The sequence below is a fragment of the Phaethon aethereus genome (genome assembly GCF_964289735.1).
Source record: "Phaethon aethereus genome assembly, chromosome: 18".
NCBI lineage: Eukaryota > Metazoa > Chordata > Aves > Phaethontiformes > Phaethontidae > Phaethon > Phaethon aethereus.
Genome location: NC_138594.1, coordinates 5,866,001 through 5,882,701, shown reverse-complemented (window position 1 = coordinate 5,882,701; position 16,701 = coordinate 5,866,001). Strand labels below are relative to the sequence as shown.

Below are 16,701 nucleotides of genomic sequence, written 5' to 3'. Positions count from 1 at the left end.
CACAAAAAGGAATAAAATAAATCAGGTCTAGATTGCAAGCCACACTGGCACTGGAGAAGGTACCAGGAGTACCTGCAAATCAGGAAGAACCATGGGATTACCTTAAAGCTGGGAGCACACAAAATTGCCACTTGGGAATGAAAAGCAGGAGACATGTTATAAAAGCATTTCTACAACAGCTCTACAGTGCTTTCAGCCACCACAATTCATACCATTTTCTGGAATTGGGTCTTGTTAAATGCCAAGTGCCAACGCACCTGGAGCGCCCACACGGAGAGCAGGGGCTCATTTGCTAATTGTGCCTGGCTGCACTGAGCTAGACAGCATGTAGCAGAGGATGTGAACAGGGCACGGGGAGAGATCTTCTGAAGAGCAACTGGAAGGAGGAAAAAAATCAGTTTTATAGGTGACAGTAATCAAGAAAAGTGTTTACATCAGAGTTTGGGAAAGGAAGGACACAGGTTTGTGCAGAAATCGGCAAATTTGCTGCCTCCACAAAACCATTTACGCTTCAAGGTGTTTCATTCTACAATACATTCATATAAATATTTCAAAAGCCTCCAGGCTGCTGTCCCACACTCTGCTTCAGCTTATTTACCTACAGTTACTGGTTTGAACAAAGCTCAATAACAAAATATGCACGTTTCCATCTTCCCAATCCTTGTTCCACTACACAGCTAAACCCCTCAGAGGCACCTTCAGATACACAGGAGTGCCTCGGAAGCAGCTCTCTTCGTGAGCCCCCGGGTATGGGGGAGAAGGAAGGTCAGCCCTTCCACAGCGACTCTCTGTACTGCACATCTTACCCAGAAGCTAAGCTGAAAGCAGTACGCGACACCTGGAAGATAAAACCCCCTCTTGCCAGTATTAGGTGGCAAGAGAGACGCAACACAAGGCTGCTTGTAATACAGCCTGGGGAGGATGGGGATGCGACAAGAGCACACATCGCAGTCTGGTAACAAAGCTACTGACAAACCTTCTCCAAAAGCCACTACAGCCCCAGCAGCTTCCAAAACACATCCAGCCATACAGATGTACTAATCACAGGAGAGAAAGAGCTGGAGAAAGTCCCCCAAAGCACCCCCATAGCTATGACCTGAACACCAGTTAGCATACGGCAGTACTTTGGGAAAGAGAGGTGTACGCCTGTAGTTTTTTTTCAGATCATGATATGAAAAAAAAAAGTGACTAGCCAACAGAATAATGCAAAATAATTGGTTTTATTTAAAATAAAAGGCAAAAACCACAATCATCCAAACAAGACAATTAAGAGTATCCCAGCTCTGCTGGATGGGGTGATAAAAGCAGCTAATGGCAGTGGCAGGGCTTGGAGCTGACAGTGTGACTGTCAAATGAATCAGTAAGCTCTTTCCTTCTCCCTTTGCAAGGGGGATGCCAAAAACCTCCCATTACAATTAGCCCACACAGGCATTTCAGATTTGATTCAGTCAACAGTCTTGCTTCCTGCCCCATGATGGCTGGGAATTCAGAGAAGAAAAGGGTCTAGGTTAATTATGAAAGAGGTTGCTGTCTTTCTTCTAAGCATTTGGAGAGGCTTAATGTAACTGAGAAGACAAACTGGAGCAGCCAGCATATCCGAGCTGGAAAGGAGAGGAAGGTACGCCACTGCTTCCTTGGAGTCACCTGCTCCCACAGCACTTGCGCAGAGAACAGGTGCTGAGATTGGCATGCCTGTTGTTCACATCTACAGCTCTGACGGGGTATTTATTCCTTTACTCCTGGACTATCAGAGCAGACAAGCCTGTATGGGTTACCAAACTCAAAAGCACGGCCAGAGCTCACAAATCCCTTTACCTTTCACCAGACCAGGCAGGGCGACGACACTGGTACACACAGTACAATCAGGAAGCCCACAGTCCAAGCCCAGCACGCAGCTCTCTAAAGCCTGTCCCTGGGGAGCAAGGTAGCCCACAAAGCGCTGGTGAGGGCTGAGGCAGAGCAGCGCTGCTGCTTTGGGGCTCAAGGAAACAAGGGGCCCACTGGGTCTGGGTGCTGGACCACAGCAGCCTGCTACAGTACACAAAAGCAGTGGGGTTGGAACAAGAGACACAGATGCCCCAAGAAGCACAAGCCTGGAGAAGCGAGAGCACAAAACCCACTCTCCCCAGTCTGCCTCCCACAAGCATGGAGCTAGGCACAAGGGGAGCACAGTTTTTAACTTTATTCCTCATTCACCCGGCCTGGAATGAGGGCCTGGGAAGCACCAGCTCCCCCCTTTCCTTTAAGGCCAGTGAAGCTGACTCCCTGATGGGAGATAATTTAATCTAGTCCTATTTAAAAAAAATCCCGATCTAGCAGGACCTCCTGTTTAGAGCAGGCCATAAGATAAGATGCCAACAGTTAAACTGGTGAAAACAAAAAGCCTTGTTCTGCTACAGTATATGTACCACACAGCAATTCTGCAAGGGCCACCACAGAACACCACGTGGCCAAGACTGCTGAACAACATCCCCAATGTTTTCTGCTACAAAAAGCTAACACCAGGTTAGGAAGTCTCAGGTTGCTTAGGATGTCTGGAACAGTTTTTGTGGGAGGACAACTTTAAAGCATCTTACATAGTAATTACATTTCAGCCTCACAACACCCCTGTGAGGTAGGTATTTTCCTCATCTACTAAAACAAAGACAGAAGCTCACCAATTCAGCTGAGGCAAGAGCCTGTAAGCAGAAGAAGCAGAGATCCCAGGAGTCCCGATTCCCAGGGAGCCCACACAGATACAACTTTTCCTATCGGAAGTGCCTTCTGGAGAAGTCAGTGTAGCGTTGCTGGTATGATGATGCCTGCAGCCCATTTCAAACACACTGCTTTTCTGCGGGAGGTGTCAAACGAACACAGGCTTCAATCTGAAATTGTTTTATTTCACACCATGGAAGAGTTCATAGGCACGGAAGAATACTCTGCACTCTGGATCTTCCCATTGTGCTTCTGGTGGTAGAGGTGTGGCTTTCCCAGCACAGCGATCAGGCTTGCACGCACGTGTAAGATTTTAAGACAGAACCATGCATGCCAAACACAATTGCAAGCTACACCATAAGCCATCTTACTGACATACTAACTGTCAAGCCACCAAAGAGAGCAGTGGACAGTTCTCTAAGGGCTCCCCTCATCATGACAGAGCTGAGACTTCTAAGCCTTCACCTCTCCAGGCCCCCACATTCTTCCAAAAGGCAGCAGCTGCGGTCTGCTCTGTCTGAGAAGACATACAGATTGTGCAGGCTCCCAGGCTGTTCAACCAGGCAGGAAAAAAGGCAACGTTGGCCAGAAATATGAGGAGTTGGAGAAGTGTGGTTTTTTTTTTTTTTTTGCATTAAAGTAATTTTGTGGAAGAATCTGCAGCAGTCTACAGAGCAAGTGTGCTCACTTATGCCTGGCTATCACAGGAAATTCAGGAGTCTGGACAGCTCAAGAGGGTACCAAAAAAACCTTCCCTCTCTCCATTTTTCCACCACCACACTGCTCCTAGACAAAGTGACTGGCACAGAAGATTCAGAAACAGAGATCCTGACAAACGTATTTAGGATTCCCTTGTACAACAGGATATGGCCTGGTCTCCAAGAAGGGAAAGAGTGTTTAAATAGGAAGAGACAAGGTTATAAAAAAACATCCAAAAACCCAGACAAGCAGTGTTCTGGGTTCCGTCAAACCCAACATGTATAAGAAAGTCACAGTTAAGGCTGCCAATCTGCTTTTTAATTCTGCCACTAGTGCCTGGGCATTATTGCATGTTTACTACACGCACACTACTTCTGCTTTCAAGTTTCCTCTCCCAAAGACGAATGGCTGACATGAGATCTAGTACCCACCTCCTAGGTCTCAGGAGAGCAGCCAAGGAAGCACCTCAACCCAGTTAGCTTCAGCTAGAGAAGGATCGTTTCCTTGCAGCACACCTTCAGCCAGACAGTTCTTTTTGCTGACACTACCAGCACAAGCCCCTGCTAAAAAAAAAACCCAGCAGCTCCAACAGATCCCTTGGGGATGAGAGCTTTACCTGGCATAATACAAATGCATCTACACAGACTTAAGCAACACATTGCATTTAAAAAAAAAAAAAGCATAAAACAACAATATGCCCCCTCTCAGTCCTTTAAAATTGGCACTGCAACTTCTGGAAACATCTGAACCCATAACCTCAAAGAAAAGCCATTTAGGTATGTGAACTGCACTGGCCTGAGCGAGCCCATGGTCCTATAACTGCTTGGTATTTAAGTCCCAGCAACTGTTGTTATCATATAAGAGTCAGACTTTGCCAGATGTTGCCTAGTGCTAAACATTACGCCTGCACCTAAAGGATTGTAATTACTGGCAAATGTTGACTTTTCCCCCACATTTTTGCTGTGCAAGAAACTCCAGAATTCTCCTGCTCCATCGAGCTTCCTATCACAAGGTGCTAGTGCATCTTTGTTACCAGTCATCATAACAGACGCAGAGCAAAAGTAAATGGACTGTTGCTGGTTAAGGTGTTGCGCCTAGGATGTACGCGTTGTAGATTAAGACCATGAAAGATGCTTCAGGTTGGTGGTCACCTCCGCTGAAGTTGCTTCAGTGTTTGGAGCATTCATACCACCTTCCCTTCCTGAAATTCTGGTGCAAGATCCGCCGAACGTTCAGATAGGCCAGAAGGGCTGGTGTTCCTTTCCTCAAGTGTACAGGACAACATGTAAACATATGACAGTGTCAAAGCAAGGCAGGTTTTTCCATTTACCTGCTGGTTTTAAAAAGAGTTCTTTAAAAACTGACCGTCGTCTTCCTTGCCAGTTACGTGAACCATTAAATACTTGGCATGTCCTTACCCAAAGGTGGGTTATTAGTGCACTCACTTGGGGCGCAGAGGGGACAAAGCATTGCACAATAATGTAGAGTTGGGGCATTCCCCTAGAAGTTATTAAGGAGGCAACCTTCGACAGCACATAATGAAGACGGATGTGTGGATCGAGGAAGAGTGACAAAAACTTTAAGAACTGTGAGAAATAGAAGCAGAAGGGTGTAGAACAGAGCTGGCTGGCTGCTAATGGAGCTTCGATCGGCAGCTGCCTCTAGGTGGGTGTTGTTATCGCTCAGGGGTAGCTGCGGCCTCCACAAGATTCCCTAATCCTGTCAAAAAAAGGACAACTGCCTGTCAACAACCATAGCATTTCCCTTCATATAAGGCCAAAGATAGCAGCATGCAGGTTAATTGTATGCTTATTCTTAATACAGAATTGTACAAGCTAGGTAAGATTTTATGTTTGGAACTGTTTCTATCAACAAATCCACCACAAAGCTGGAGCAGAAAGCTCACTCATCCTTACTAAGTGAAATAATCAACATACAGGAGGAAGAACAGTGAAATCTGGAAAGCAAGTGTTCTAGGCAATGTGCTAATTTCTAAAAGTATTAATTTCAAAATTTGAAGTGCACACAACTTAAAAATGCACAGGATTTTCAGAAGAACAGATCTGCCCATGTGCTCTGCATTTTTACAGCTTATTTCTATTTTTTTTTTTTTGAAAACCAGGGTCTGCATTAAGGTTTGTTATCTCCTGCTGCTCATTGCCTGCGTGAAGTCGCACTGGCTGCTGAAATGGGATTTGACAACGTCATAACAAACAAATTGTTAAAACCTCCCAGGCAAAATAAGCAGTCAGTACAGTTATCTCCCAGCTGCTTAATGATGCTCTGTACTTATAATTCAATTTTATTCAGTTATGAGCAACTCCTGAAAATGAGAGCAATATATCACAGCAAGATAAATGGCAACACATACAGGGGTAAACAGGTCTTTAGGCAGTACCCTGCACTGGGAAGTCAGGCATAATACTGGGAATCTGGACTTCCTCAGGTAATTACTATTGCACACTGCGTGGCCTGCTAAAGAAGGTAAGTCACCACAGCACTGGCATCCCTGCCAAACCTGGAGTATCCAACAGCTCAGTAACTACACAGCACCCTAGCACTGGCCGGAAGCTAATACAGCAGCATCAGTTAACCAAACTGCAAGGAATTTGCTTAAGAATTTTGGCCAGCCTCTGCCAGATGAGAAAAATGCTTCATTTAGCAAAGAATTTCTAAGGTCCTCCCTGCAGTATACTCCCAGATTCCCAGTGTTTCACTGTTTTTAACCTGGAAAGTCCAGAGAACTTCCTCCCTCAGCAATTTTACGCTAAGCAATATCTATTCTTCGTTGTGCAATGCTAATGTTCCCCCGCTCCAGATCGACTAGAAACTTTTTTTTTAAAAATAGGTGAACACAGACATTTGGGATTTGGTATGAATTTTACCTTTAACAGATAAAACAGGGGGCCAAATTGACGTAATCCAAGCAACAATAACAGAAACCGTACTACTACTTGAAGGTTTTCCATTTGGACAAGGCGGCATTGAAACCTCAGTCTTGCCTGATCATTCTTCATCTTTAACTGCTTACTATTCATTTGTGCTCTCTGAAGAGCAAGGTTAAAAATATCCCACTTCTCCCATTAAAAAAAAAAAAATAAAAAACTTTCTCTATTAAAAGAGACAACTATGAAAAGTAATAAAACTGTTTATTAAACAAAGTAAAAAACCTCATTAAAAAAAAAAAATAATCAAGAATCTTAAGTTTTCCCTTTGGAGCAATTAAAATAATTCCTGGAGGGAAGATATCACCACTGGCAAACTGCTTTACATTCTGTAAGGGATCCCTTGCTCTCCCATCCCTCTGTCCTGATGAATCACCCTATCTTAACTCTGCCAGCTCTGCCTTGCATTGTCTTTTGCTTGCTTAAAAACCAACAGTTGCCATCGGGTCACCTGGAGGAACTGCGCTCTTTGCTCACGCAGTCGTCCTGGGAAGTTGTATCACCGTTACCCATCATGCTGCACGTTCTCCTCTTTTTCCTCCGGTGCATCATCCCCTCTGTCTCAGAGCCAGAGTCACACTGAAGTATGAAGAGATGAAACCAGAATTCAGAGAAACCTAGTAAACTGTTTGTGCTGTGGAATTCATCATAAGAGCTACCTCAGCAACCATGAGTAATCAAGATTCAAAGAACGTGCTAGACACATAAAGTAAATTTTAAATTAACTGTTTAAAAAGCAAGAACAGGTATGTTCTTAGATTTCACCACTGACTAAGCTGGCTTGGGGCAAGATAAATGATGTGTTCGTTTTGGCTCCCAGAAGGACACAATTTTCTGAGAGCAGACTCAGTGCTTTCTGAAGCACTTGGGTACCTACAAAAGTCCCCCGTCATAACTGACAGTCTCAGTTTTGGATCTTGCTCCCCCTCTCTATTTTTAAAACATCCATTTTTCAGCCATTTTACACAAGCATGGCTTAGCTAAACAAGTGACAGATTTATATACAATATAAACATAGATCAAACAAACCAAATTCATTTAGCAACACAAAGAGAGGCTTCAGCAAACAGAACCTGCTAATACCATAGGCTCCTCCTCTACCATGTAGATTTGTTTAGTTTGTTTAGTTGCTTTCTATTAATTTCTTCTATAAGACATGAATATTAGAATGAGGACACATGATCAAGTATGGAAAAAACAATATAATTGCAGGGTATGGATCACCTACTGTAGTAAAAAGCATTACCTCTGAATCGGAGTCTGAGGAGCTGGAACTTGAGGAACTGGAAGAATCGCTAGAACTATCGGAAGCAATACCAGTAGATTCCTGCAGGTCAACTGAATCAGCCAAAGCTGCCAAGTCAGGATGTTCCTGCTTTAGGATCCTAAATACAGTTGAAATTTCAGGGTTAGCCTTTGAACAGTAACACTGTGTGTAAACAAATAGGGTGTTTTGGGGTTTTGTTTTAAATAGAGAATCTGAAAAGAAAGCTACTAAATCTCTTACCTGTACCATTTCCGTGACAATTTGGGTCTCCCTCTCACTGTCTTGTGCCACACCACAGGGAAGTTGGTACAACTGGCAAAGTTTTGTGTGATGGCAATAGTTGTGTCAAGATTGAGAACTACATGCCACCAGCCACCTATAAACACAAGACCAATGACCATTTCTGGCTGCATAGCAGAAAGCAAGTTCAAGAAGAGCCGTGAACACTTTTTCCACAGCACAGGTGGAAATTGAACTTTATCTCCCAAACCCAGGTGAGTTTGACACCACGTCATCTTTCCTCAGTCCTATTTCAGCATTTGTTCCAATGCTATGCAGATTCTCAGTGCAGAAGGCTGCTCAACTCTCTGACCACATTATCCAGCTCACGAATAGTACTGAAGATCTGACTTGACAGCAATACACTGACTACTGATGGCTTATTTAATAGCAAGAGCCATTGTAACCCAGACTGCACAGAGACCCTCTCTGTTAAGCTGGAGAGCACCTTCCATGCCGATTTAGTAAGGTTCTTATGACTACAGACTAACCCTTTATTTAAAAATAGATGCAAAATTGTTTCCCCACACAGGATAGAAATAGACAGTGGTGTTCTCGCAACCCACTTACAGCCTCATAAAAAGACTAAGGAACCCAACAGCTACAAAATCTTAACAGAAGGTACACTGAGGAGTCACCAGCAAGTGCCAAGACAATCACAAGGCACTCTCCAAACATGAAGTCAGCTGTATGTTAGAGACAAGCAATGTGGATAGAAGCTATGGGCCATGCTGCACAAAAATGACGCAAGACTTAGAGGTTAGAATTTGGCCCTGAACTCACCTGCTTTATCCACTACTCACCTCACCTCCCAGTTACAATGGGCACACAGTGTGCAGCCACTCAAAGAGAATGGCATCTTTAACAGAACTTTCTTTAGCTTTTGATTTCAAATGCAAGATGAAGCATAACCACAGAGACGTGGGTAGAAAGTGTCAGTGCCTTTAAGCAGTTCTTTTCCCACAGCTAAGAAAAATTCATATACAGTCAGGCTACCCAGGCTACAAAATTCAGTCATGAATTTTCTACAGTGTATAAAAACTCAAACATTTTTGTTTAAGAGTTACTAGTACTCAAACACCTCTATTATTTTATTGTTTGATAGTTTTGTATTACCGCAATTCAGTTCAGCATCGCATTCCTGTGATAACACAACTCAGGTCTTGTTTGTTTTGTCATCTGTACCACTGGCAATCCTATGCTACAGGCCATATATGTTTCAGGACATTCAGAAGATAACTGAATAGTCTCAAAATGCACCTCACAATATATATCCCTTTTGAAACAGCTCAAGATAGTTTCTCTTGTAAAAGATGGGCCATATAAGAAAAGCTGAAATATTCTCTTCAACTCTACTACAAGCAAATGTTAAAAATATGCTTTTCTTTCCAAGATTTCCTTACTGGAGAGATTCGTACATACCTGGCACAAAGACTGTCTCGCCTGGTTTCTGTAAGATTTCCAGGGGTTTGAATTCAGGGGGCCAGGTGGGGAGCTGCGTCCTAGGGTAGATGACATTGAACCAAGTGATAGCCTCATCCTGCTGGTTCCCTCCCTCTTCTCGCGTCACTTTGATCAGCTCTCTGGGAGTGCTGGTAGGGAACAGGCACCAACGTTTATGTCCCTGGACCAAGGCATTCCATGCACTAGTTCCCAAGGGATCAATGTGAATTCCTGTTCCAGAACGAGGTGGGCCCATCACAAACCATCTGCATGGAGTGGGGGGAGGAAAAATCCATTAGTCATAGAGTAAGCAAGTAGCCACCTTCTCTTCTCTTCATATTAGACAAAAAATTACAGCTGTTAATTTCACATACAGTTAGAAATCAAGGTAGTTACAGTTCCTTCATTTACCTTCTTGAGATTGTTAGGCTCACGCTACAGCAAAAGGATACAACATGGGTTTATCCTAAAAAAACAACATTAACTGGGACAGGAATGACTTTGGGACAACAAAGTAAAGATAGCTTTTTGTCTTTCAGAGTTGTATTTTTTTTTTAACAGTTCTTCAATAAAATATATAGTGATTTCAAGGTTTATGAATGTGATTAAGTCACAACAGCCTGCATTAGGATTCTTACTATGCAGGGGAATTCTCCTAATCCTATGTTTTTCTAAAATTCGCTACTCAAACGGATACAGAACTGCAAAACAATGAGGAAGAAACAAAAGGCAATAAAAGTAAGGAACAGAGCAAAGTTATGCAACCCTGGCCTCCCTCTATGCCTTCTGTTCATTTACGACAGGCTTTTCATTCTAACATTTAACTAGATGGAGTTTATTCCCCAGTGACCATTCAGGATTTGGTGTGTATATTCTCATTCCCCATTTGCAAGGCTTATTTCTCCCAATGGAGAACTTTATCTACCATACATGTTTAACAGCAGCAGCACCTTCAATTGCTCATTTCCCCTGAAACAGAACAGTAAGACATACCGTACTAGATAAAGCAGTGTTAAGTGAGGTGACTTAATATCAGGCATCAAGAGGGAAAAAATGGCAATAATTGTTTAATGGGCAGCAGAGAGGGTAGAAACTAAAGCACCAACAAGATCCTTCCATCGCGTGGCTGACACGCAGATGATACCCAGCAAGAGGAGTTCAAAGGTTCAGAAAATATCGGAAGTCAGCAAGCTCTCCATCTCCCCTTTCCAATGCAGGTGTAAATCAAGCTAGTTTCCAAGTATCATTCACAAGCACAAATTGTAGGACTGTAAGTTTGATTATCAAGCTGCACTCTTCCTACTGCACAAAGGAGCCATCAAAACATAAATAAGCAGCTGTTTGTCACTTCTATTGTCAATTCACTCTTTAGACTCATATTAGCCTTGGAAAGCTAATTAAACCACAAGCAGAACAGTCAAAGCTTTTACTAAGAAATCAGAAGAAATTAAACACAAAGATCTGTCTGGTACACAGACACACTGCTGAATACCATTTTTCTGACTATAACCTGAATCCTCACACACAGGAGATTTAAAAACCCTTATTTAGCAACATGATCACTTACCAGTATCTTCCTCCAGGCGTTTAATTTACAATGAACATAATCCAGTTTCCCACAAGACATCAAATTTACCGTTAAAAACTTCACAACCTGCAACTTTAATTTAAAAGAACCCCCCAACCACCCTAAAATAGCTGCTTGAGGAAATGGCTTCCAAAAATTACTGCCTTTAAAATAAATGGGAACAACTCCAATAAAAATGCTCTAAAGAGCACGAGTTCTTACTTTAACATCTATATACTGTCACACACCTCTCAATCCAGAGGTCAATCTGTACAGTTCATATCCTGATCATATGATTAGAAAGCACCATTTCCTGTTGGATCTTCAGTGATACTCTTAAACTACTGGATACTCTTCATTGGTTTCTGTATGAAACCCCTAATCTAGGAGGCATCAGTGTGCTCCTTTGCACCACTCATCTCTCAAAAAATGGTAACAGCCTCAAACGCACATTTTCCAGAACAAAATACAAGAATTGTTAATACCAAGACCACAAGCAAGGAACTCAGCAGGCACCTGTAGGTGGGGAGGGTGTGAGAGATAGCAATGCAAGTGAGTCACAACCAGATTATCTAGTTTACCTATAACCTGGATAAATGTTTCCCAGTTCTGTAAGTGTATTCAGTTTCTACCAGAAACTACACCTGGCATGCTTCTGCATTTGATCACAGCACTGTATGTTCTTCTTAAAAGTGAATTATAAAGAAAGTCTGTTACAACACTGTAAAAACACCTACTTCATTGATCTTAAATAGAATTAGTTTCATGCTTCACTCCTGCAAAGGCACAACTGGACTACAGACACGTGAGACTGCAGAGAAGAGTACCATTATTCATTACTTGTTCTACTTTATTTAAAAAACTCAAACAATTAAAAAACCCACATCACAGCCTCATGTCACTTGAAGGGCAAGGCATTCTCTGACAATTACAACGTTGCTGTAAAGACTTTAATTACTTGGGAAGGTTCAGCTTATCCTGGTACTCTTATGAAGCGTTATATCAACGTAGATGGGAATTGCTTTTGTATCTAACAGCCCAAATACAAGGTTATTGCATGTGAATTCAGGAATGAAGTGTCATTTCAGTCCTTTTCCAATCAGACGTAAAAAAAAAGAGTTGAAAAGACTATTGTTCTCTCTCAAAATCATCTGAAGGGGAGCTAAGAACTATTCTCCACACTTCATGCTAATCTAGCTTAAGATCTTTACCTTAAAAGGACTGACTCATAATTAAACAAAATTCCACACTGTACATAAGCCAGTGGCGCAAAACCCAGGAGCTAGTCCTGAGGCACTTTGAAATTTGAAAACCAGAAGGCACACACAGCAAGAAATTAATCTTCATAACTTTCAGTAACTATGTAATTTTTTAAAAATCTAAGAAGTGAGGTAAACTGACTTAACAAAAAGAAAAAACCCCAAACATAATCCTGTAGCAACACTGGTGGCAGAACCAGAAACTGTGATACACAAATCTGTCCTTCCTTCCCTCTGGCTTATGGATGTACATTCATTTCAAGAGTGGACATGAAGCTATCACTTTGTTTTATATAAGACAATCATACCTATTTATGAATAGCTAGTGAGACGGAAAATACCTAGTTTTATCTTGCTGTCACTGTACTATACCTGTAAGGAGGCCTTCGTTTCTCCCCTGCATACTGAAAGAGATCATCAGTGAAGAATTTGGGTACTTTGTAGTCCTCCAGGAGTTTCCTGCGCTTGGGATGCTCTCCATAACTGCTGTCAAAGATGTAGAGCGGGCTGTCATCGCGTGTCGTTTCCATATATTCTATGTAGTATTTCATCTTCATCTTCACAGAATAACCGTCATTGTCCTCCCCACATTTGAACTTCTGGTTCCTATATTTGCGTTTCAGCCGTTCCAGAGTCCACTTTTCTTGGGCAGACCAGCCCACCTGAGCATTCAGCAAGACTACAGGCTTATAAGGTTTTTCATAACGCTCAACAAATTCCTCCACTGTTAAATGGAGTGCATCTGCCCTCTCCACATTATCCTGTGAAACCAAGGGAGGAATACAGAACAGATATTAGGACAGACTAACATCCTAGAACCGTGCTTTCTAAATTAGTGTTGGAGGAGCTTCACACTCATACTTTGCTCCACACAACACGAGGGTATCGAGCTGCCTGTGCGTTATTTTAAGCTCCCCGAGGCCGCAGTCCTATTTCTCATGCCCCGCTCCTTGCACACATCAGTAACACCAGCAGCCTGAAGCCGTTTGGCACTCCTCCCCACCCAGGGAGCTCCCCAGGCAGAGAGGCCACCCCTGCCCTTTCGGCTGACCCATCTCTCGCTGCATTTCACGCCCCCTCGCCGTCCCCGCGGACCCCGGGGAAGGCACCTGGGAAATACGTGGGCGCTCAGGCACCGAGGGTGCCCATCCCACCCCGACGGGGCCCTGACCTCCCGCAGCCCGGGCCACGTGGAGGGAGAAAAAAGCCGCGGATGCTGCTTGACCCTCCCCGTCCCGGAACCCCCAGGGAGCCCCGCCAGCTCTGAGGGTCCTCAAGGCCTCAAACTTCCCCCAGCCCCTCCTTCCCCTCAGGCCTCCCCAGCCCCTCAGGAATCGCTCAGTCGTCCCCTTCATGCCCCTATTCCCCTCTGCCCGTTCCCCTCAAGCGAGGCGGAGGTCGGGGCACACCTTGCAGGCGGCGGGGCTGAGGGGGAAGGTCTCGCAGTAGTTGTGGCGGGTCCAGTCCAACGAGTCCTTCAGCTCGGGCCGGGCGCTGCGCTTCGCCTCACGGATCCGCTTCTTGCTTTTATGATTCATGGCGGTGGTGTTAGCGGCAGCCCGGGGGGCCGTCACCATCTGCCGCCACTAACCCACGGCGTGCCCCAGGCCCCGCTCCGCGCCCGGCCCGGCCCGACCCGACCCGGCTCGCCCTGGCCCCGGCCACCGCACCTTCGAGAAATTTCACCCCCTTGCCGCCGCTGTCGCCGCAGCCCCGCCCCCGCCGCTCCCCCATTGGCTCGCTGCGCCGCCGTCTTCCGCCACGCTTCGCCCGCCCTCCGGCGCTGATTGGCCGAGGCGAGGAAGTGGCGCCGTCGGGCCGCCATGTTGGGAAGGAGGGTGTTGCGGGCCACAGGAAGGCAGCGCGGGCGTCGGTCGCCCTTGGCCGCGCTGCCCCGCGCCCGCTCGCCGGAGCGGTCACGCCGAGAACCCACCGCCGCCTCACCCCTTCCCCCGGCGGGCCGCGCTTCGTGCCCACTGCTCCCCTGACAGCGGCGAGCCGGCCGCGCGTCACCCGGTTCGTGCGGGACTGCGCGGTGCTCCTCAGGACACCGGCCCGCGGGCGCAGGGGAGCCCGCCCAGCCCCGCCGGGGGCTTTAGACCCGCTTTAACCGCGACGCCCGGGACAGGCCGCGTACTGAGCCACCGGCCCGCCGCCATCAGCCCCAGCGGCGGCGCTTCGCGTGACACCACCCCCAGAGAAGGCGCCGATTGGTCCGCAAGGCCTAGTGCGCGACACGTATCCGCCCGCGATTGGGCGGCAGCGCGGCCATGGGAGAGCCGCGGCGGGGCGGTGTGCGGCGGTACCGCTTCACGGAGGGGCCGGCGGCGCTGGCGCTGCGCATCCCCGAGGTACCTCCCACGGGGCGGGGGGGTCGGGACGGCGGTATGACGGGGACGGCGGTGCGACCGTCGCGGGTGTGTTTCAGGTGCTGGACTCGCAGTACGGCATGTACGTGTGGCCCTGCGCCGTGGTCCTGGCCCAGTACCTCTGGGTCCACAGGAGGAGCCTGCCCGGCAAGAGGGTGCTGGAGGTACCGCTGACAGGCCCCGCTCGACCCCCGCCCCGTTCCGCAGCTGCAGGGGCAGCGTCCCTGTTGCAGCGCTTTGTGGTTTCAGATCGGTGCAGGCGTGAGTCTCCCCGGAGTGGTGGCTGCCAAGTGCGGTGCTGAAGTCATCCTGTCCGACAGCGAGGAGCTGCCCCAGTGCCTGCAGCGCTGCCGCAGGAGCTGCCTGATGAACGGCCTGCCCCACGTACCTGTCATCGGGCTGACTTGGGGGCGGCTATCACCAGAGCTGCTCTCACTCGCTCCTGTAGACATTATTTTAGGATCGGATGTCTTTTTTGACCCAAAAGGTATGTTAATACTCCCGGGTCTCTTTGATTTGTGACAAACTGCAAGGACTTCATGTCCGAGGAGTACTGGGAACGCTGTCAAAAGATCAGGTGACAGACTTTATGATGATACCATGCTATTAAACTTGTTATTCTTGGGGCAATTCTAGCATTAAGCTATCATAGAAATACCACCAGCGTAGATTAACTCACTGCTTAGTTGAGGCTATGCTTCTCCGGTCTCTCATACAAATGTAGTTAGTCTTGTATTGATTTTTAATTGCCATTTCATATAACCAGGCATATTTAACCATACCTGGAATCCAGAGACTAACAAAGACTGCTTAATCTCCCCAAACTACACAGACTTTGAAGATATTTTAACTACAATTTACTTCTTGCTGGAAAAGAATCCACATGCTCAATTCTGGACTACTTATCAAGTCCGAAGGTAAACACTTTTGCATATTTTAAGACTCAAATCTTAGCTCCTTCTTGGCTGTTAGAGTGTTAACTTCTCAGAGGCACCACTGCATTGATTCCAAAGCAGCTCCTCACAGACTGTGAATGAGGCTGGTATTAGCCAAGTAAATTCTAGGGGTATCAGACAAAAGCAGACAAACCAGAAAATAATGCAAGAACTGCAAATTTACTGTTGACTAGAAACCCATTACAAACTCAGTTTTGTGAACTGTTAAGTTTGCTGACAGTCTCCTAGAATTACTGCAGAAGTTATAAACATGGGGTTATGTTTTCACACACTAGTATTTCCTCCCCTCAGTGCTGACTGGTCTATTGAAGCTTTGCTCTGCAAATGGAAACTGAAGAATATCCACATTCCCTTACATTCATTCAGTGCAGACAAAGAGCACTTGGCCAGTTCTTCTCTTCCAGGAAGACATACAATTGAAATGATGATCATCTCACTAGCACAATCAGATGGTACTTAAGTTTATTCTGCTTGTTGGTTCCAATACAAGAGGACATTTAACTGTTCACAGTAGCATGGATCTGCAGAAAACAGTCCTGTTTAACAGCAAACCTCATGGATATGTTTTTGGGAAGTAGATCATTTCAGCAGTAATGCTTAGAACATGCATTGTAAAAAATAAAGCTGTCAATTGTTTAGCTATGGCTTTTGAGAAATTTGTGCTCCTCCCCAAAGACCATGTAATAGTTCAAAGACTCAATTCCATTATGTAAGCCACTACACAACATAGCTTAATAACCTGACAATCCACAAGATCCAACTTAAATTCACAACTTCAGCTATGAAGAAAAGTTAACTGCACTCTTTCAAGATAAAAAAATATCCCCGTGAGATCTGTTTCCCAGGACTGAAGCTCTTTCCCCAAAGATTCATATACAAAAGCCAGCCCCTTTGTTCTTAAATGAATCTGTACAGACTGCTGCTAGCAATGCAGTCCTGGAACATACAAACTCCTCAAGGTTGTAGAAAAGTACTTTTAATCCTCAATCAAGCCAGATTGCAAGTATTCAGATGTTTCCATTCCCATTTAACATACATGCATGAAGTTAACAAGGCATTACAATAACCCTTGACACGTGATGATTGAAGTTACAATCCATTTGGTATCCAAATAAAGAAAAAGATCATCCCTGTAAGATGAGCTACCATCAAGCAGCAGCCTGTTGAGTCAGGGCAAGCACACAGCAAATGCAATTAGTACTGCTCAGTGTGTATCTTCCATA

General features: G+C 45.4%; 2 protein-coding genes across 2 annotated transcripts; one reads left to right on the top strand and one right to left on the bottom strand.

Annotated features, from left to right (window-relative positions):
- Positions 1–4,942: 4,942 nt before the first annotated feature.
- Positions 4,943–13,730, bottom strand: JMJD6 (jumonji domain containing 6, arginine demethylase and lysine hydroxylase; the record flags this gene model as incomplete). The annotated part of the gene is made up of 7 exons (XM_082008119.1): positions 4,943–5,112; positions 6,790–6,917; positions 7,585–7,723; positions 7,846–7,981; positions 9,307–9,593; positions 12,526–12,914; positions 13,563–13,730. The coding sequence occupies 7 exons, from the start codon at positions 13,728–13,730 to the stop codon at positions 5,076–5,078; spliced, it is 1,284 nt and encodes a 427-aa protein (XP_081864245.1). The 3' UTR covers positions 4,943–5,075.
- A 693-nt stretch (positions 13,731–14,423) lies between these two features.
- METTL23 (methyltransferase 23, arginine) lies at positions 14,424–16,101 on the top strand (the record flags this gene model as incomplete). Its single annotated transcript, XM_082008009.1, is given in 5 exon segments — positions 14,424–14,511; positions 14,514–14,686; positions 14,772–15,009; positions 15,355–15,439; positions 15,770–16,101. Coding segments are annotated over 5 exon segments (753 nt in total). The 3' UTR covers positions 15,939–16,101.
- Between the last annotated feature and the right edge of the window lie 600 nt (positions 16,102–16,701).